Here is a 19950-nt window from a genome sequence, read left to right on the forward strand (position 1 = left end):
CTGCTCAGTAGCGTTTTCAACGTATTCGAAGCTGCGACGCAGTTGCGTCAAGCGCGCAGACACATAAAATCTCTTGAGAGTAAGAAGTATCCTTATTCACCACTTGCTCAAAGATGTAGAAGTCTATATGAAGTTTGTGAAGCTATTGTTGGTTAGCCTCGGACGGCTGGCGTTGTCCTTCAATGAAAATCTATATATACAGTCCCTTCGGGAGAAGTTCGCAATCTCCGAAAGAAATGAGTCCTTCATTCCGGAGGCCTTTTTCTTGCAAAACGCAGAGACGTCGGCCTTTCGAGACTTCGAAGAACCTTCGCTATTTGTAGGGAAGTTCACAGCCGCTAGCGTTGATGAACTCGTCAAGACGATCTGCTCCAAGTTTCCTGAGCTTCGACCAGAAGAAGTCGTACCAAGAAGTTACAGACATGTTGACTTCTATATGTTGGTATCTGTCGCGGAGACGCCAGCGCCCGTCGAACAGTGAGTCCCTTGTTATGGGGCTGTTCAAACACCGACTGGGACATATTAGTCCATGTTAATCACGTGCAGAAGCACAAATTTTTAGACATGAAAATGGTCAACACGATCTTAGTGCTTAAACTCGTCTTCAACCAACCGCTAACTCCAAACAGCACGCAATGGCTATACAGAGGAAGCGCTTATCGGACGGACTTACAGTTACCCAGAAAGTTTTTGTTAGATCTCGCGGCGGAGGTGCCACGAAGATAGTTAGAGAACACTATCTGAGAACCGATATCCCATGCCTCTCTAAGGCTTGCAAAAAGTGTGTTGAAATCGCTGTTCCGGGTCCTGATAATGAGCTACCAAAGTTCGTTCTTTCTGCGGAACCTGGAGAACTCTCTACTGTCGGCAAGCATTACGTGGTTTTAGATGCTAACATCGTGTTACAAGCTATAGATCTCCTGGAAAATCCTACTTGCTTTACAGACGTAATTGTCCCTCAAATAGTACTGGATGAAGTCAGAAATAGGTCTTATCCAGTTTATACAAGGCTGCGGACTCTATGTCGCGATAGTGATGACAAAAAAAGATTCACAGTATTCCACAATGAATTTAGTGAGTTCACCTACGTGGAGAGATCCAACGATGAAACTATCAATGACAGAAACGACAGAGCAATAAGGCGCACCTGTGTATGGTTTTCTGAACATCTGAAACCCTACGGAATACACGTTGTTTTGGTCACAAATGACCGGCTTAACAGAGAGCTTACAGAAAAAGACGGAATAATCGCCAAGAGCTTACTTGAGTATGTTGATCTTTTGCCAAATGCTGACATTATCAAAGACGCGCTTCCCAACCTCGAAGTTAACCGGTCTAAAGACAAAGACGTCGAGGCGAAATCTGAGTTTAAGTTTCCAGAGTATTACTCTACTGCAAGAGTTATGGGGGGTATTAGAAGTGGTGTACTTTATCAAGGATCCGTGCAAATCTCTGAATACAACTTCCTGGAAGGTTTCGTATCGCTCCCTAATTTTTCTAAGCCAGTGCTTATTTTGGGCCAAAAAAACTTGAACAGAGCATTTAATGGCGACCAAGTCGTCGTCGAACTTCTGCCGCAGGGTGAGTGGAAGGCGCCATCAACGGTTGCCATAGACTCTGAGCATTTTGATGTAAATGACAACGCGGATGAAGATGAAGAAGAAAACGTTGAAGCTGAAGTAATATCTGATAAACAGCGGCGACTTTTGGCTCAAGATGCCATTCTAGCTCAAAAGTCAAGCAAAACACAACCAACAGCAAGGGTTGTATCAATCACCAGGCGTTCTTGGAGGCAATACGTTGGCCAAATAGCTCCTACCTCGATTGACTTGCAAACAGGCGGCACTCAAAATGCCTTTGTTATCCTCATGGACAAATGTTTGCCAAAAATCAGAATCCGTACTAGACGTGCAAAAGAGCTTTTGAACAAGCGTATTGTTATAGCAGTCGACTCGTGGCCGGACACCTATAAGTACCCATTGGGACACTTTGTTAGGGAGCTCGGAGAGATTGAATCCGTTCAAGCCGAGACGGAAGCTTTGCTCCTGGAGCATGACGTGGAATATAGACCCTTTTCCAAAAAGGTGTTGGACTGTCTCCCAGCTGAAGGTGATGACTGGAAGGCGCCCGTGGACCTGTCTAGTCCTGAGGCTATTGCGAAAGATCATCTTCTACCGAAAAGACGTGACCTCCGGGATAAGCTTATCTGCAGCATTGATCCTCCCGGGTGCGTTGATATTGACGACGCTCTACACGCCAAGAAACTGCCGAATGGAAATTGGGAAGTGGGTGTCCACATCGCTGATGTAACGCACTTTGTTAAGGCAAACACTCCTCTTGATGCAGAAGGTGCTTCAAGAGGCACCTCTGTTTATCTGGTCGATAAACGTATAGATATGCTTCCAATGTTACTGGGTACTAATCTATGCTCCTTGAAGCCCTATGTTGATAGATTTGCATTCTCTGTCTTATGGGAATTAGATGAAAACGCCAATATTGTCAACGTCGACTTCACAAAATCAGTTATAAAATCAAGAGAGGCCTTCTCCTATGAGCAAGCGCAACTTCGCATCGACGATGAGTCTCAAAAAGACGAACTAACTCAGGGAATGAGGGCGCTGCTCCAGCTTTCGATCAAGCTTAAACAAAAGCGTTTAGACGCTGGCGCTTTGAACCTGGCCTCTCCAGAAGTTAAGGTGCACATGGATAGTGAGACATCCGATCCTGGTGAGGTCGAGATCAAAAAATTGCTTGCCACGAATTCCTTGGTTGAAGAGTTCATGTTGCTTGCAAACATCTCCGTTGCCAGGAGAATATACGAGGCCTTCCCACAAACTGCAATGTTGAGAAGGCATGCTGCACCCCCAGCGACAAATTTTGAAACTTTGAACGAGATGCTGCAGCTGAGGAAGGGCATGTCTATTTCCTTGGAATCGTCGAAAGCGCTAGCAAATTCCTTGGATAGGTGTGTTGACCTTGAGGATCCTTATTTCAATACACTAGTCCGAATTATGTCTACACGCTGTATGATGGCAGCTCAATACTTTTATGCGGGCGCATATTCGTATCCCGACTTCCGTCATTATGGTTTGGCTGTTGATATTTATACTCACTTCACATCCCCCATCAGACGTTATTGTGACGTTGTTGCTCATCGCCAGTTAGCTGCTGCAATTGGGTACGAGCCGTTAGATCTTAATCACCGTGACAAGAATAAAATGGATTTCATGTGCAGGAACATTAACAAAAAGCATCGTAATGCCCAGTTTGCTGGAAGAGCTAGCATAGAGTACTACGTTGGACAGGTTATGAGAAATAATGAATCTGTTGAGACTGGGTATGTTATAAGGGTTTTTCATAATGGTATTGTGGTGCTGGTACCCAAATTCGGTGTTGAAGGCCTCATAAGATTAGAAAACCTTACAGACGACGAGCCATCAGCTCAATTCAAAGCTGAGGAGTTCAAGTTAAGTTTCACACCAAAGGGAGCCGAGCAGATCAAAGATGTTTACATCTTTGACAAAGTTAGTGTCCAAGTAAAATCCGTTTTAGACCCTGTTACCAGTAAACGTAAGGCTCAACTGCTGCTGGAGTAGATATCTTTTTACTGCATACATATACGTTTGAACGCTATGCATTAAGCATCTTATATTATATATGAACTAGTGTTTCTTCACAACACCAGCCTTTCCGGCAGAAGCAATAATGTAGTTCTTGTAGTCAAAGATGGTACCTTCAAAACGTCTGACGGTGCCGTTCTCTGAAACCCAGATCTCATTGCATACTCCGTCTATCACGGATATATCGTGGGATACCATCAAGACACCGCCGGTGAACTTTTTGAGGGCGTCCATCAATGCGTCCAAACCAGCCGTATCCAAATGATTTGAAGGTTCATCCAGTACAAGAATATGAGGGTTGTTCAGGCATAGAGCCGCAAAAGCTACTCTCGACTTTTGACCACCGGATAACAGCTGCATTCTTTGCAAACCAAGAGAACCTGTAATGCCGAAGGCACCAAGGTGGCGTCTGTATTCTTCATCCGTTCTTCCTGGGAAAGTGTTTGACATCCAGTCAACTGCTGAAGCATTCAAGTCCATCGAATCAACATGGTGCTGAGTAAAATAAGCAACACGCAATCTTGGATTCCTGGAAACATACCCTTGTAATGGCCTCAACTGCTCCATTAATATTTTTAGCAAAGTTGTCTTACCACAACCGTTAGCACCAACTATTGCAATTCTCGAGTCCATTTGAACATCTAAGTTGACATCTTTCAATAACAATTGACTAGGGTCGAAACCGAAAGAAACATCCTGCAGTTGTATAATAGGTGGAGACAGCTTTTCACAATCTGGGAAGTGAAAGTCAATGTTCTTCTCCTCTTCAGGAGGTTCCAAGACCGGAAGTTTCTCCAACTTTTTAATTCTCGACTGAGCTTCCTGTGACTTAGCTGCGTTGTATCTATACTTGTCGATAAACTCTTGGAGATGCTTTCTGTAAGCAAGTTGGTTTTCGTACTCTCTTTGAGCATTTTTGCGGCGCTCTTCCTTTGTTGCATAGAAGGAGTCGAAGTTCTGTCCCCTGTAGTAGTCCAGTCTCTCATTATGCTGATATATTATATCTGTAGCAACCTCATTCAAAAATGCACGGTCGTGTGAAACCACTACTACGGTAGCTGGATATGTTTTTAGGTACTCTGACAAATAAGCAATCGATGGAACATCCAACATATTGGAAGGTTCATCCAATAGCAGTAAGTCAGGTTGACAAAACAAAGCTCTTGCGAGCGATAGTCTCATTCTCCAACCACCAGAGAAAGAATTGGTGGGTTGCTGTTGAGACTCAGTGCTGAAACCCAAACCGTAAAGGATCGAAGCGGCTCTCGCCTCAGCTTTGTCTGACTCCATATCTATCAGCTTCTCTGAAATTTGTTCCAAATGGTTTTCTAAATCGCTTCGTTCATTTTCCAGTTTTCTCGCTTCTAGACTTTCTTCTTCAAATTCGCTGCGCAGCTTTTCTATCTCTGTAAGTCTCTCGTTAATTTTTGCTTCCTCTGACAGCAACTGCTTTCTCCAAACATCCGCGTCCAACACACTCTGCAAAGCCTTGGTCTCGTCACCTCTGAGCTCTTGTTCAACGTGCAAAATAGAAATGTGCTTGGGAACGTTCAGCTCTCTGCGGGAGAGAGCCCTCAGCAACGTCGACTTACCAATACCATTCTGGCCGACTACACCATATCTGTGGCCGAAACTCAAAGTGAGCTGGGCATCAGATAAAATTCTCTGGCCATCTCCGACATAAAGATCGAAAGTGTCCACTTTAATGTCCTTAGATTTGCCTGCAGCAGAGCCAAACTCCAAGGGATTGATTTGGAGGAAGAATGAATCGTAATCATCTTCTTTGGATTGGTTGATAAGACGGGATGCTTCATACTTGACAAACTTGTTATTTCTCTTCGCTACTTTCTTGGCGATCTTCTTTTCAGCTTTTTCCAGCTTTTTCAGGTCAACTCTTGTTTCCATGTTACGGCCAGTGTGCTCAATATCGCCTGAAACACCTAAGTTAGTGAGCGAAGTATTTATGTTGGCTTTGCTGTTGTGATGCTGCAACACGTTAACATCCAACAATCTCTTACTAGTGTCACCGGTAACTTCCAATTTACTTTGGTTCTCCTGTAATTGGTGAGAAAGACTATCCAACATCTCATGGCAAACTTTCTCAACCTTTTCCTCATTCCCACCTGCATTCACAAGTAGCTCCTGTAGAAACGAGATCTCTTTGGATAGAGCTAGCTGCTTGCTTTGTACCGCATCGTAAGTAGCATTAAGTAAATGGTTGTAATAGCCCTTCGCGTAGTCAGCAACGACCTGGTCTACAGCAGGCGCTGCCTGACGAATTTTTAGACCGATATTAGACATTAATAGTAGCAGCAATGTTTGCTAAAAGTATTCAAAACTCTGGAGCTTTTGATGAGAAGGGCAGCTTGTAGATTCTTCTATTAATGCTAAAAATTTTGGAAGATCACGGGATGAGACAAAAACAAATGCGCAAGCCCGGAATCGAACCGGGGGCCCATCGATGGCAACGATGGATTTTACCACTAAACCACTTGCGCCCTTGGATATTACTATCACATATTTGGATGTTTCTATGTAATCAGAAAAACATGTTGCATTGTGTCATAAAACAATAATGGAACAAGGATATTCTGAGACAACAAAGGGACAACATCAGAGATAATAAGGAACACTAGAGATAATGAGGCTTGCTCTAGGTCTCCGGATCTATAACTATAAGTACTACTGCATCCAAGGCTCAGTATGAGATTAAGTAGAAGAAAGGAAGAAGGCATCCTTGGATAGAAGAATAATCGCGACTGTATAGAGGCTATTAACCGCCAACTTCATCATAATCCAGAAGCTCATAATCCAGAAGCTCATAACAAGATACGACATAAGAGGTAACGCTGGATTGAGAACTAAGGGGTCATTTTGAGGGCAAAGCTGGTACCACAACATCAAAGATGTAAATGTGACTGCAGCCCGGGCCAAGCCGGATGAGGAGAAAAATTTGAAAGCGGTTTGAGAATCTCTTTGTGAGTTTCGTGGAACATTCAATGACTTTCAACGATCATTTTGTGACCCACAGTAAAAATTGATTGGCGGCTATAAATTTAAATTACTACCTTTCCGAGATTCAGAAAAACTATATGAGATACATCTTTGGTTTAAGAACCTTTCACTAATTTCATGAAAAGAAGTAAAAAGCGGAAGGGAGTCTAGTCTCTGGATAAAGAAGTTCTTGAAATCGTGCATGTAAGTAGCTTGAAGTGACATTTCTGCAGCGCATATGTTAATTGATTTCTTAAGACTTTGAACGTCGCATAAAAAATGTCAGGATTATGTGGTATTTCTGGCCAACATCTATAGTAAAATATCTTTCATGTGAAAGAGTGGTCTTCTGTGTTTTGCGTAAATGAGCTCTCTTTGAAACAAATCAAATTTCCTTTCTCTGGCAGGCGCCAGTTGTTACAGATTGATTTAGCGAGATTGACTTTCTGAGCGGGATTTTGGTGCATCTGGGCTTTACTCCGTAAGCAGCCGAATTACTGTCGTCATTGCGATTGTGGAAAGATTTTGATAGTGCTTTCGAAGTATCACAATATGTAGCTAAAAATTCGTGACAGTCAAGCACATTTCTCTAAAAAAGATGTGCGCGCAACAAATTCGGTTTTGTAGGGTACTAACATAAATGTTTGTTGGCCTGATTATCTCATTTTAGCTAAAAACGAAAACATTAGGGCGAAAAGGTAGCAACCAACGCTGAGAAAGTGCCAAAAGTCAAAGGATCAACGTACCTGATTTATTTTGAGATTTCAAGGCTCCGGACTTGTTCGAATGCTTTTAAAATGACATGCCATAAATCTGGGTCATAGGTCCGGATTAGCTGATATATCATTTGTTGCAGGTCAGGAAAACCTTGAGTTCTCGCCAGACCAAGCAGCCTCTTTACGGCAGAAAACACGACAACGTACGTACTCCGATGCAAACGAGACGTCGGAGTTGTTTTAACGACAGCGGATGAGACTATGGCCAACCTTAAAAGAGCATCGACCTTTAGGATAGGTAAAGCAAAAGCAAAATCTTGAAAAGTATAAATTTGCGTGTCGGGCGTTCTGTAGAGTTTCTTTGCACAATCAATTTTGAGTCTCATAAAAAATCTTGGAACAAGAAATAGGGTCGTTTGCGGGAGCCTGCCACATGTCCCTTTTTCATTTCGCTGACATTTTTCGGAGGTGCTGTGGTACCTGCCACACTGAACCGCGAGATAAGGGAACGATTGCGTGCAGTTGCTGTAGGCTTGACGAGCAACAGGTCCAAAGAGTTGGGTTATATTGCAAATTTTATAGGCGCTTCTTGCATCTGCGAAGTGCACTCAGCCAAGGCATCAAGTTTTCTTGAGTGTAGGAGTTAGCTGGCTTTCATGATTCTCACTGAATCTTTTATTTTCGGTCCCTCACTTGTCTCATCGCAGCTGCTAAAAATTTCAATTTAATCGTGGTTGATAGCTCATCTCGAAGTCTCATATTAGCAACAAATCAAAGACTTCTTTTACACAGGCCCTGAATGTCCAGGATCGAAGAGCTGGAATCTGATTCTGAGGAAAACTTCGGCTCCAAATCAAGCCAGGTTTTCCTCGGTTTTGTTGACGCTGCGATCAAGGAAAGTGATCAAGTTACTATCGAAGACAGCTTCATTGGGGGAGAGCCTGTATGGTTACATCCTGACTCTATCCCTGGAAAGGAGTTGCTCGAGTGTGGGGCCTGTAAGTCGCGGAACAATATGAAGCTCATTCTACAGGCATTTGCCCCCTTGGATCCTGAGCAGGTTGAAGATGCTACTCGCAAAGCTGGTCTTCAATCCAATGCTTCTCAAAACATCAATCCTTCAGATGAAAGGGTTCTTTACGTGTTCATTTGTACAAAGTGCTCTAGGAAACCTCATTCTGTGCGTTGTATTCGCGGTGTAAGGAAATCTGCTGTGGACGACGTTCTCGGAGCCAAAATGGAGGATCATGGAACTGAAAAGGACTTTAATATAAATCCTTTTGATCTAAACCAAAACACTTCTAATCCTTTTAGTTCCTCATCTAATGAAACAGCGGATACTAACCCTTTCACCAAATCAGCCTCAACCCCTTTTGAGAGCACACAGAAAAAGGCAAATGTCCCAGCTGAGGAATCTAATAATCCTAAAAACGCCCGGAAGCAGCATGATGCCTTGCCCGATAAAAAGTTTGAAGGCAAGTTCCCGGGATTTTTTCTATATGTGGATGAAGAATCCTTTAAGAACAAGACTCCCGATCACTTAAAGCTGCCCAAGAACTTAAAAATTGACAAGACTGCCTTCGAATTATCAGAGGAAGATGATGAGTCAATAGGAAAATCACCCATTAAGCTCGATCCAAGAACTGAAAAACTCTCTAAATTTCTGGACGATGATGTGTTCCAGAAATTTCAGGAAATTGTTGGTTATAACCCTCTGCAAGTTCTGCGCTATGACTTTGGAGGAAGACCGTTATATTATTCTGCAACAAATGTTGAATTAGAAAAAATCGTACCATCTCCCGGTTGGAATCCATCATCTAAGAGAGTGTTTGAATTGCAACTAATGCCAAAGATGATAATGGACTTAGAAGTTACTGTCTCTGTCACAGAGGGTATGGACTGGGGAACGATTCTCATTTTCACGGACGTTGAAAACTACATACCCAAGTTCGACGAGCATGGTGTTGGTTACGTTGAGGAGTGTGTTCGGGTCCAATGGGAATCGGATAAATAAACAAGTTGTATTATTATAATTGGTTCTGATTACTTCCTATTTACAAGAGAGAAATTCGTTTTGTTAATATTTACAGTGCCGGGTGGTCATGCTCTCAAAGATACCTTGGAACTTTAACCTTCTCATATACGACAACTTTATCACCAGGCTCGTAGCTCTCAAAGTCATTTCCAAAAGTGATGCCGCACTCGTTGTTTTTTTTCACCACGGAAGCGTCATCTTTCCCTTGCTTCAAAGAGGAAATGGTTCCATCGTAAACAACTTTTTCGTCTGCACCTCTAATAATTTTGACCGTTGCGTTTCTTGAGACCTGTCCACTTAGCACCTTACATCCAGCTATCTTAATTGTTTTCTTTCGAACACTAAAGTTGAAAATGTCGCGGATTTCTGCAGAGGCCACTTGTTTTGTTTCGTAGATTGGTTTCAGATTGTCAGTGAGGGTTTCCGTCACATCCTCGATTAGTTTATAGATGACATTGAACTGTGCAACTTCAATGTCGTCCTTATTATTGATAATGTCATGTGGCAACGAACCTAAATTGAAGCACAGTAGTTTACTGCCAGTGATTCGAGCCATTTTCATATCGTTTTCGTTGGGAATACCTACAGAGGCGGTAACTATATTACACCTCACCTCCTCATTTCCTAGTGATGCAATACTCTCTACTATTGCTTCAACAGAACCCGAGACGTCACCCTTAACAATGAAGTTAACTTTTTTAGGACCCTCATCCTTCGCATTTGCGCCCGTTTCTGAGTTTAGTGATTCGTCCTCGTTTTCATTCTCTTTCTTGAGCTTAGAAAAAACTTTTGTTGCGCGCTCTTCATTCAAACGGTCAACATTTTCGGATTCCTTTAGGGTTTGGATTAGTGCCACTCTTTTGGCAACGTACTTTTTAGCAGTAGCCTCGTTCTTGACTTCTATCACTTCATCACCTGCCCCAGGTAGGTCCTTCCATCCTGTAATTTCAACAGCTTGGGCAGGCGTTGCTTTTGCAACTTCCTGGCCATTCTCGTTTTTTATACTCCTGACTTTACAATACGTGTTTCCGCATATAAGGACTTTTCCTTTTCGCAGTTCACCTTTTGTGATCAAGATAGTGCTAACGTTTCCCGTCGTTTTCTTCATTTCGCTTTCGAGTATATAGCCCTCTAGAGTAGCTTGAGCACCAGTTTCTGCCTTTAGGTCCATCACGTCGCTTAAAAGAACTATGCTCTCCTCCAAAAGCTCCATATTTTCTCCGGTGCGAGCACTTATCGGAACCACTTGAACGTCACCACCAATTCTTTCTATGGGTATTTCATGGTTCATCATATCCAAGTTGACTTTTTCAATGGCCGCTTCTCGTTGCTTTGGGTTAGAGAATCTGTCAATTTTTGTTATCGCCACAACCATTTGGTTTCCTGAATTACGGGCATGTTTCAAGGCCTCTAAAGTTTGTGGCATTAACGAATCCTCGGCAGATATGACGAGAATAACTATGTCTGTGATGGTCGCGCCCCTTTCTCTCATTTTCAGGAAAGCAGCATGCCCTGGAGTGTCAAGAAAAGTAATTCTTCTCTTAGAGATAGGGGTTTCAACTTGGAAAGCGCCCACATGTTGTGTTATTCCGCCGTGTTCCTTTGATACGATTGAAGATTTGCGCAGGTAGTCCAAAATCGTAGTTTTACCGTGATCTACATGCCCCATAATGGTGACAATAGGCGGTCTTTTCATTAGGTTCTTTGGGTTGACAGGGGACTTCAGTTCATCGTATACAGTTTCTGGGGTTAGTACAGACGTTTGCTCTTCAACCTTGTAATTGTAGCTCGACAGCACTAACTCGACGTATTCCCTAGAAAGAATATAGTTGTGTGTAACGTTGGTGAAGCCCATTTTCGTTAAATCGCGTATCAGCTTTTCAATTTTGATGTTTGTCATGTTGGAGAGGTCACTTACAGACGTATAGTTAGGTATCTTGAACGTTACAGGCTTGAGATCATTCTTTCTGGACGAGGTCCTTTTAGCATAATTTCTGGTACTGCCAAGTGCCCAGCTTAACGAGGGCGACTGCTGAACGGATGGTATTAACCGGCGGCATGTAACATGTACAATGCTTAAGCGGCGAAGCATGCGAGAACTTGTGCGACTTGTAACTTCTTTTGGTCTTCAACGCGCGCTGCACAATATATTAGAGAAACTCGTTAACTAATGTTCATTGCATCACGTGAGATCATGGAACGCTGTAGGTTTAGGTTTCGATGACATGTACTGGCACGATTTTACTAAGCTGATACCGCTTTAGGCGTAAGAGCTGATCAAAGCCTAGATTCCCGAACATTTCCACTTCATAGACTTCATAAATTTGTTGTTTCTTTCCAGGTGTTTTATAAAGTTTACCGACTACTCGTTTTAAACAAAATGAATACAAGTTTTCCAACATTGCGCTTCATCAAGTACTCTGCGGTAGCGGGGCCATGGAAGCTCTATTGAAGATGTCGATAACTTTATCTACTCATACGTCTTAAGAGTTTCGATCCAACCGAAACTAATCAACGTAAGTTTCCTTGCTCAAGCGCGGACGGAAGATTTGACTCAGAGCAACGGGAAATCCTTCTTGCCTACAATAAATTTACAAGATTTGTCGGGAGCGGCTGTCTAGTGATAAAAGTTAGCAGCGGCTCGACTCACCAAATATTTAATTCAAGGCCTTGCGCACCAACTTGACAAATGTAGCTGATTAAGAAAAGTTTGCATAGATTCCCGAACCATCAAGTACCGTACTGTGTCCCCTTTGGCACAAGCGGAGAGATCCATATGCTAAACTTGATTGGCACATCTGGAGTGTCTAACTCAAGACCATGTAAGTGCCGAGTTTGAGTGCGACTATGAAACACACCGAGCTTTTCCCTTCAATGTTGTATACAGGGCGAAAAAGCTGGAATGTCGACAATCTTCTCAAATAAAGCGTGAAAATCCGCGCCATACCCAGGAAGAAACGCTTAGCTTGGAGGAAAAGATCCCCTCAAGCCCATGATAACAGTTGTGTATTCTACGAATCAATGCTGCTGCTGTATCCTAGGGTGAGCACTTTCAAAACGTGCCCCACTATTAATGGCATTTAGACGTCCGCTTAGCAAGTAGCCGCTCTTTCACCACTTATTTTCTAAGGATTTAACAAAAAGTGAACTGGCTATTGAGATTTAGGCGGCTTGCTGCTGCAACCTCCCTTTGTTGCAACATTCCTCCACGAAAACTCCAACACGCATCCCAAAAAAATGGCATCGAGCATATTTCTCATTAACGCAGCACTTCGTAATTACTCAATTGCGCCATTCTTTATTAAAACATGCGTTATCTCTGAGGGCCGTGCACCATAACAGATTTTATAAACGAGATCCGATGACGGAGTTCTCAGCTGTGTGCGAAAAAAAAAAAGCTCCGTAATGTCAACACGCGAATAAGTTTGACAGCACCGCATAGTAGGTGTGAAACTTTGCTCCCACGTAAAGGAGATCTTCTCCCGTTTGCTTATGCAGAACACAATCTGCAGTCTTGGTCGATTCTCAGGTCAGCGCAAGAATCCCTAAAGGTGTGCAAGCTGCGTCCATCATTTTACAAAAGCCTATGCAACTTCGCAAGCGAGCATTCAAGAAACGAAAACTATTCAACATGTCCGTTGCAAGTGTATCACCAAGTACCTCCATTGCTGAACCGGCGCCCTTCATGTCCGTGGGTTTTCCCGCCTCTTCGGACAAGCTCTATAAACGGCGCTAGCATGCAGATCTGCCGCATCTATTTTTTCTGTTTTTTTTTTTAGAAGAAAAAGCTCGCCACTCCGACTTAGGCAGATGGTCTCGAGATGCCAAATTTGACCGGGTTGCCCTGGTAATGTTTTTTCGACGCGCTCAGATCTCGAGAAAACATATTCTTCAGGTATTTTTCGTTTTACGAGGGCTTGATCGACCCAAGAGGAGGTCAGAGACTTGCAGTTAAGTGCTCGCCCGTTCATCACTTAACGAAGGATCCATGGTTGAGCGAAGAGATGCTAGAGGTCAATTTAAATCATGGGTGCGGTTTGAATAAATGATGTTACTTTCAGGTAATCGCTGCCCTTTCAGTGGTTCTACCACTGCCCCGAAGCGGTGATAGTTATTCGAGACCCGCTGCCGTTTTTTCGTTGCTAATGGATTAAAGAAGTTTTCTTTGAGAGTTAAAAAGCGAGCGGTCTTCAGCTGGCCTTTTGATAGCCATTCTAAATCTAAGTTTTCCAAGAATAATGGGAAGAATACTTAGGTTTCTTGCAAATCCGGGCTCCAGGCCCGACGTTTCACAGAGGGCACCATTGATTGGCAGTACAGATGAGGCAATTGCGCAATATAAAACACCCTTTGATGGCGTCCAGGCTATCAACTCCGATAGCGATGAAAGTTCGGTTGGTGAGCTCGGTGACGTTGAGGTGAAAAAGGAGGGCTGCATCATTACAAGCCATGGGTTCACGGGTCTTCAAAAGGGACTGTCGGACCGCTTGCTAGATAGAGTGGTGCTTTTTGCGGGTTCGCAGATTGTCTTTTTTCTAATGTGGGTTATTATAATTATCTGGATTGTCATTGGGATTGTGTATAATGCCCCTGAAAACTGGCAGGTGGTTATGCAAGACGGCCAATCCCTTCAAAGTTATATCTGGGACACACTGCTAATGAGACAGCAGCTAATCAGCGCGCATGACCATGTTAATGTTTGTGCGATTTTGAGATCCCGCCTCAGGACTTTCAAAAGGCTGTGTAAATCTTATAACCCTACACATACCAAGGAAGAAGAAGGAGATGACACTGTGGAATCCCGTACGTATTGTGTTGAGTCTGTTCCTGCCGACATCAAGGGATGTTTGCCAGTTGAAGGCTGGTACGACCGACTATCGTCCTTCGCGGGAAAAATCATTGGATCTCTGTCTTTTATGATTATTTTCTGGACTGGTATTTTTGTGTGGATAGGCTGCGGTGCCTTACCCCTTGACGCCGGTAATGAGCCTCCATACACGGGAAGGCTTTCTGGTTCGAACCCCGAACTGAAAAAGTTTAGTGATAGGTGGCAGCTGTATATCAACACTGCCACAGCTGTGGTTCTTCTTGTTTGTACTATGTTTTTGCAAAACATCAGAGCTAGGCACGAGAAGTTCATTACCAAAGGGTTGGCTGCGGTTTTCGATATTGATCAAGAAATTGAGCAGTACTTGAGAGCCGAGACTGGCGACGTTACAACTCCAAATGATGTTGTGACAATACACACGAAAAAGAGGTCGATCGGAGAAAAGGGTATTGATTGGTATGCAGATATCATTGGAACTGGAATTGGCATTTTCATTGCGGCTGCGGCAATTGGGACTTGGTTAGGTATCGGCCACTTGATGGATTGGAATTCGGATTGGTGGCTAATCATCGGTACATACACAGGCTTGATTGGGTTTTTAGATGGCTTTGTGCTGAGACAAGTCTACTTTCGTATTGTTAGCCACGAGCAGGAAAATTATGACACTGTTGCCCAAGAAGATCTTGAATTGTTTCAAAGCTTAGGTATCCATTGCCCTGATGAACTTATAGTCGATCATGAGTCAAATGTCAAGAAGACGATTCCCTTCAAAATTTCACTTTTCATCAATAACGTATGCTCATCTCAATGGAGTGTCTTGGGATCCATCATAATAATAGTCGCTCTCATTGCCATCGCCTCGGGGCTTCACTGGAGTACTACTGGTCAGCTGATAGCAAACACTCCTACTATGATTATAGAAGCATTTTTTATGATTGTCCTCATTCAAGCGCACACTTGGGCCGATCAAAGAAGAAGAATTGACGTATCTTCTTTGTTTGCGAGAAGATGCATACTTCGCTCGCATGTCAAAGGGAAACGTCAATAAAATTAATGGCATCATTTGGTTTTTGTATGGAGATATATGGCTTCGAAGTCTTTTGTACTTTTAGGGTTCTAAGTTTTTTGTTAATCAATAGTCTCTATTGATGAGTATCCCTCTAACATTAATTATCGTCTTTATTACATGGAATTGATTTCGGTATGAGATTTATTATCACGTATAGGCACTTAAACCCAGTCAGACTTTTTGATGACCTGTAAAAATTCATAGTGTGTTTAACACTGTTTCCCTGTTGTTCATTGAACACCTCAACCGTGCAAGGAAGTCGTCGCGAGTCAAATATGACCCGCATAACCTCCTATACCCGGTGAACGCATTTCTAGCATGAAGCACTCTCCAATTATCAAAAACTAAAATTTGGCCAGGTTTCAGCTGAAATTGAACGTAATACTTTGGATCATTCACCAACGAATTGAAGCGGAACAATGCTTCATAAACTTGGCCCATAGGAAATTTACACGGCAGCGGGATTTTTGGAGATCTGTCACTATTATTCCAACGACACTGAAGCAATTCTAACTCCTTTGAAACGGTAAGAACGGGAAATTGGTCCTGTATATAGAAGGAACCTTCTTCCCCAGCTTGATGAAACGACAGCGGCTGCGTTGTAAGTACGTCAAGAGTGCATCTCCAACTTTCGTCCTCTTTCGCCAGGCTAACGAGAACCTCTAACACTTTAGAGACATCAACAATACGGGTCTCGCCCCCTTTACCCCTTGAATGTTCTAACAAATGAAACAGCTGTAAGCCAGGGGGCTCGTTCCAGTAATTTCCATCTGTGTGCATGTTGATGGCTAACGAAGTATACGCAGTGTCCTTTTTAGCCAAATCAGAAGTAAAGTCCCAGACCCCTAGGTCATAGTGAGTTGGCCTGATGATAGAAATGGTCTCCGAAACTTCCTTCGTTGCCTCTAAGGAAATAGGCACCTCATCGACAAAAGCAAAGCCGTAAACATAAATATCTTGCAATACCTTTGGCGCACATTCAGTCATTTGATAGAATTTATTGTTGTTAAGCTTCTGATGCAGCTGCTCAAACGTCTCAGCATCCCAGGTCGATCTTTCAGGTAGGAGCGCTTTGGAGGGACGGAGAGGGGGCGCATACGAGTGAACTAGAAGCCACTCTTTACTAAATCTCGATGTGTGACCTTCAGCCCATGAGCACACTAGCAGCTCGCCAACCTGAAACCTTGTACTTACAAAATATTCTCGAGCAGCCGTATCTTTTCCAATACAGCAGCCACTTTGCGTAATGCCATTATCGCCAAATATGTCAACAATCCGCTGTTTGGTATCCGGGTGCAGACAATCTTGACAGGTGCAGTTGTCTCTCAAAAATATTAAGTTGAAGCATGTTTTGAGAGCAGAATCGAACTCGATCACGATATAAGCATCAAAGGGCGAACCGGTTAGGACGCTTTCTAGCAACCTCAGCATTTTCAGTTTTCTTGTCTCTGATTCGAGCTACCATCCTGAAAAGTGGGTTCCTTTTAGAAAAGCCCATCTCAAGGGGTCAAAGCCTTTTTTGTGGGGTTAAACTATAAAAATACGCGTACCAACAAAATTCATTATTGATTTGGTCATTAGCTATATAAGCATAGAATCCATCACTAGCAATCCCGAAGCATGTCTGGTATCCGTTCGGCATCATTAGATCATTCGTTAAACAAGTGTAGTCTGTCGTAAATATCTTTTTTGTAGTCCTCAAACTTTGAGGATGACCGCTGATATAAAGAAGGCCTTTGGGAGCTGCTTTGATCAACGACATCACTTTTGTTGCCTTCGCCGCAGAAGGTTATGCCATTGGTGTTCACAGGTCTCTGCGATCGAGGCTGAGATCGAGGTTGTGACTGAGACTGTGACATTAAATCTAAATCTCTACTAGAATCTTGCGCAGAAACAAACTTTGGACCTGCTTGAGCACAATCATATCGATAAAAGGCATCCCCGTCCCGCAGGTTCTCGGATTTCTCCTGTAAATCACGCTTGAAGAATTGCTCATTCATGGGTTTTGTGCCACGGCCTTCAATGATACTTAGGTCATTTGCGACAGCCGCCGGTAGGCGACGTTCTATTTCCAGAGCATCTGAATAATTTGTGGAGCGCCTTCTCAACAAAGGATTGGCTCTTTTTGTCTTGTCGCTGGTTTCGCTCGATCCGAAATTTAAAAGGTCCGGCGTCTCCCTGTACTTTGGGGCCTCTTCGAGCTTGGTGAAGTCTTCCGAGGAAGACGAATAGCCGCTATCTGTATTTCCTGACATTCTATGGTGCCGTCTAATAATAAAGAAGCGCTTGTGGTACGGACTAGCGTAGTAAAGCTACAGGCTGTGACACTTCAGAGGCTCATGCTTTTTATACTGTGGGGCCCATAAAGGTACAATCTAGATCGTTTTTCACGATATTGAATATGTCACCAGTGACAAGCTCAACGTGTTCCAAGACTTTAAGTCCCCTAGCCCAGTCAGCAATTTGGTGCTGCGTTGCAGTAGCCTGGGGCTCAGCGGACAGGAGCTTTTGAACCCTGTCTTGTACGCGCGGACATAAGTGCTCAACAAACCAGGTAGCATCACGGATTCTTATATTTGGCCACGCAAGCTCAAGCACTTTTGTGAATAGCTCTGCGGCTGCTTCCTTGATTGAGGATTCATCTTTAAAGCCCCTCTCCGCACACTCTTGTAAGATGACGCATTGTGCTGTATAGGATAGGTCTAATTGTTGAAGCAGTGTATAACAGTTTAGTCTAAATGACACACCGTCGTCAATAGCCTGTTTCATGTTTCCTACCTTGATGGTGCGAATGAAAGCTTTGTTTGGTTTAAGGTGGGGCCATACCATTTGCGCAATATGATCATGTAGGTGGTGGACCTCAGACCTTTTTGCAGCCGAAGCAGCCGCGTCGATGGCAAGCTGGTACTGTTCGAGATCAGCGACCTCCAGGTTGAGGTGATGGTTCAACACTTCGACTAGACAATTTGCGGTGTTCTCATTGATATGCTCTGCATCTTTTATGATAGTGTTGGCTAGTATCAGAGGTGCGTTTGAAGGCAGAATGGATGATTCAGTAAAATACGCTATTCGTTTTTGTACCGACGGCAATGAAGGGAGTACTTCTAAAACATTTAAAGGCATTTTATCAATTGGCAAGCGGTCTGCTGCCTTCGGAAGTCTCGAAACGACATGAGGCAGGTTAATCGCCTTTTCGCCAATTAGCTCAAGGAGCGCATCTTCATTCAGGTTGGGAGATTCTAGTCTATCTATGACGTATTGCGGTATTTGTAGTGGAAGTAACCTTAAAAGCTGAAGACATAGCTTCGGGGCCAGCGCCGCTTCATCGTCTTCTTCGTCTTCAAATTCGTACTCGTTGTCCTCGTCTCCACTCACGTCAGACAGCTGCTTTAGGTAACTATCCTGTGTTGGATCCTCATCTTCCAAAGGCGGCTGGTTCATTTCAGAAGCACTTGAAAGAATTGTGCAGCACCTCCCGAAAAGAGCATCTGCGAGTGTGGATTTCATTGGGGAAGCGGCCTCAATAGCAGGCTGCTGGAGCCACACAGAAAGGTTTGCTAGGGTCAAGCACACAGTCTCTGTGAGAGGCTGCTGGAGAAGCAATTGGACGAGTTCGCCATAACATAACCTAAAGGCCGCATGTTCTTGAGTGATTTGTGAAAGTAACCTCGCATGAGCCTCCGTGAAGGGACCGGCTTGTTTTAGACATTGCAAAATAACATTCGGTGAAACCCTGCCAGTGGCAATTTGCATGGCATTCATTGCAGTCAGGCGGCCATCTTGAAGCGCTAGCATGTATAACCGAGCGTACCATGTCTCTATCACATGTAGATCTTCAGAAAGCTGGATAAGCAATCCCAAAGTTTCCCACGCCAAGTACGGCCGCTCGAGCATCCTCTGGAAGCAATTACAATATATATCCAAAGGCTGTGGTGAGACCAGGGGAGATTTGAACGTAGAAAGCACGTTTCTTAGTGATTGCAAAACTTGGGGCCTGTCCTGTGGCTCATTTGGGGAGACCTCTTGACGCGCTAGTTCAAGATTCTCAGGCGGAAAGCGCAGTCTTTGGCAAAGCGGTAATATGATGCAGGGCTCCGTTTCCAGCGGGTGCAGAGCCGCAACATGCGGGAATACTTGGGTCGAAACAAGCTCAACTATTGCCGTGTCCCGGTCGCTGAGTGCAGGAATCAGCACACGTGATACTAATCCTTGAAGTTGAACGTCCGACCAGCGGTCGCGCGCATTGAGTATGTGCTCCCGAAGTGCCATGTACCGCAGGTCATGGTCCTGGGTGCTGAAATACTGGTCGATAATGTCAGAAAGAAGCATACTTGCCAACTTTTTGCCCTTTTCTAGAGCTTGGACTGGCGTGAGATTCGCCAACCTAATCTAATCAAAAGATTACCGTGTATGGTGAGCTGTTCGGATTCTTGAAGGCCGGTGTAAATTCCTTCAATGATTGCGATTGGACTCAGCACGTGCTCCGAAAAACTCTTTCTCAGCATCTGTATAGTAATGCTGGCGAACGGGGTCTCAGCGGCTAAGGTCCTTGAGCGCTGATCTCAGGCATATGCAGAGCCCCGGCGAACCTTCCAGAGCCGAGTAGTATTGGATCTTTCTCTTTCACGTCATATTGCAACTGCATACGCCTTGCGCGAACATCTTCCATGGCCACACGCTAACGGTGG

General features: G+C 43.8%; 8 protein-coding genes and 1 non-coding gene across 9 annotated transcripts, besides 1 other annotated feature; 3 read left to right on the top strand and 6 right to left on the bottom strand.

Moving 5' to 3' along the window:
* Positions 1-635: 635 nt before the first annotated feature.
* On the top strand, positions 636-3596 carry DIS3 (exosome catalytic subunit DIS3; the record flags this gene model as incomplete). The annotated part of the gene is made up of 1 exon (XM_002556395.1): positions 636-3596. One exon carries the CDS (start codon positions 636-638, stop codon positions 3594-3596), a length of 2961 nt encoding a protein of 986 aa, XP_002556441.1.
* A 66-nt stretch (positions 3597-3662) lies between these two features.
* On the bottom strand, positions 3663-5921 carry GCN20 (putative AAA family ATPase GCN20; the record flags this gene model as incomplete). Its single annotated transcript, XM_002556396.1, has 1 exon — positions 3663-5921. One exon carries the CDS (start codon positions 5919-5921, stop codon positions 3663-3665), a length of 2259 nt encoding a protein of 752 aa, XP_002556442.1.
* Positions 5922-6047: 126 nt separating this feature from the next.
* KLTH0H13464r lies at positions 6048-6118 on the bottom strand. The gene has a single exon. It is a non-coding gene; the product is annotated as a tRNA-Gly (tRNA).
* A 62-nt stretch (positions 6119-6180) lies between these two features.
* Positions 6181-6457: a long terminal repeat.
* Positions 6458-8129: 1672 nt separating this feature from the next.
* Positions 8130-9344, top strand: TSR4 (small subunit rRNA maturation protein TSR4; the record flags this gene model as incomplete). The annotated part of the gene is made up of 1 exon (XM_002556397.1): positions 8130-9344. One exon carries the CDS (start codon positions 8130-8132, stop codon positions 9342-9344), a length of 1215 nt encoding a protein of 404 aa, XP_002556443.1.
* Positions 9345-9438: 94 nt separating this feature from the next.
* On the bottom strand, positions 9439-11457 carry IFM1 (translation initiation factor 2; the record flags this gene model as incomplete). The annotated part of the gene is made up of 1 exon (XM_002556398.1): positions 9439-11457. One exon carries the CDS (start codon positions 11455-11457, stop codon positions 9439-9441), a length of 2019 nt encoding a protein of 672 aa, XP_002556444.1.
* A 2146-nt stretch (positions 11458-13603) lies between these two features.
* Positions 13604-15241, top strand: FET4 (Fet4p; the record flags this gene model as incomplete). The annotated part of the gene is made up of 1 exon (XM_002556399.1): positions 13604-15241. The coding sequence occupies one exon, from the start codon at positions 13604-13606 to the stop codon at positions 15239-15241; it is 1638 nt and encodes a 545-aa protein (XP_002556445.1).
* A 219-nt stretch (positions 15242-15460) lies between these two features.
* On the bottom strand, positions 15461-16693 carry KLTH0H13574g (KLTH0H13574p; the record flags this gene model as incomplete). Its single annotated transcript, XM_002556400.1, has 1 exon — positions 15461-16693. One exon carries the CDS (start codon positions 16691-16693, stop codon positions 15461-15463), a length of 1233 nt encoding a protein of 410 aa, XP_002556446.1.
* A 218-nt stretch (positions 16694-16911) lies between these two features.
* KLTH0H13596g (uncharacterized protein) lies at positions 16912-17517 on the bottom strand (the record flags this gene model as incomplete). Its single annotated transcript, XM_002556401.1, has 1 exon — positions 16912-17517. One exon carries the CDS (start codon positions 17515-17517, stop codon positions 16912-16914), a length of 606 nt encoding a protein of 201 aa, XP_002556447.1.
* A 91-nt stretch (positions 17518-17608) lies between these two features.
* Positions 17609-19591, bottom strand: LAG2 (Lag2p; the record flags this gene model as incomplete). The annotated part of the gene is made up of 1 exon (XM_002556402.1): positions 17609-19591. One exon carries the CDS (start codon positions 19589-19591, stop codon positions 17609-17611), a length of 1983 nt encoding a protein of 660 aa, XP_002556448.1.
* Between the last annotated feature and the right edge of the window lie 359 nt (positions 19592-19950).

Source organism: Lachancea thermotolerans (genome assembly GCF_000142805.1).
Source record: "Lachancea thermotolerans CBS 6340 chromosome H complete sequence".
In the NCBI taxonomy this organism is placed as follows: domain Eukaryota; kingdom Fungi; phylum Ascomycota; class Saccharomycetes; order Saccharomycetales; family Saccharomycetaceae; genus Lachancea; species Lachancea thermotolerans.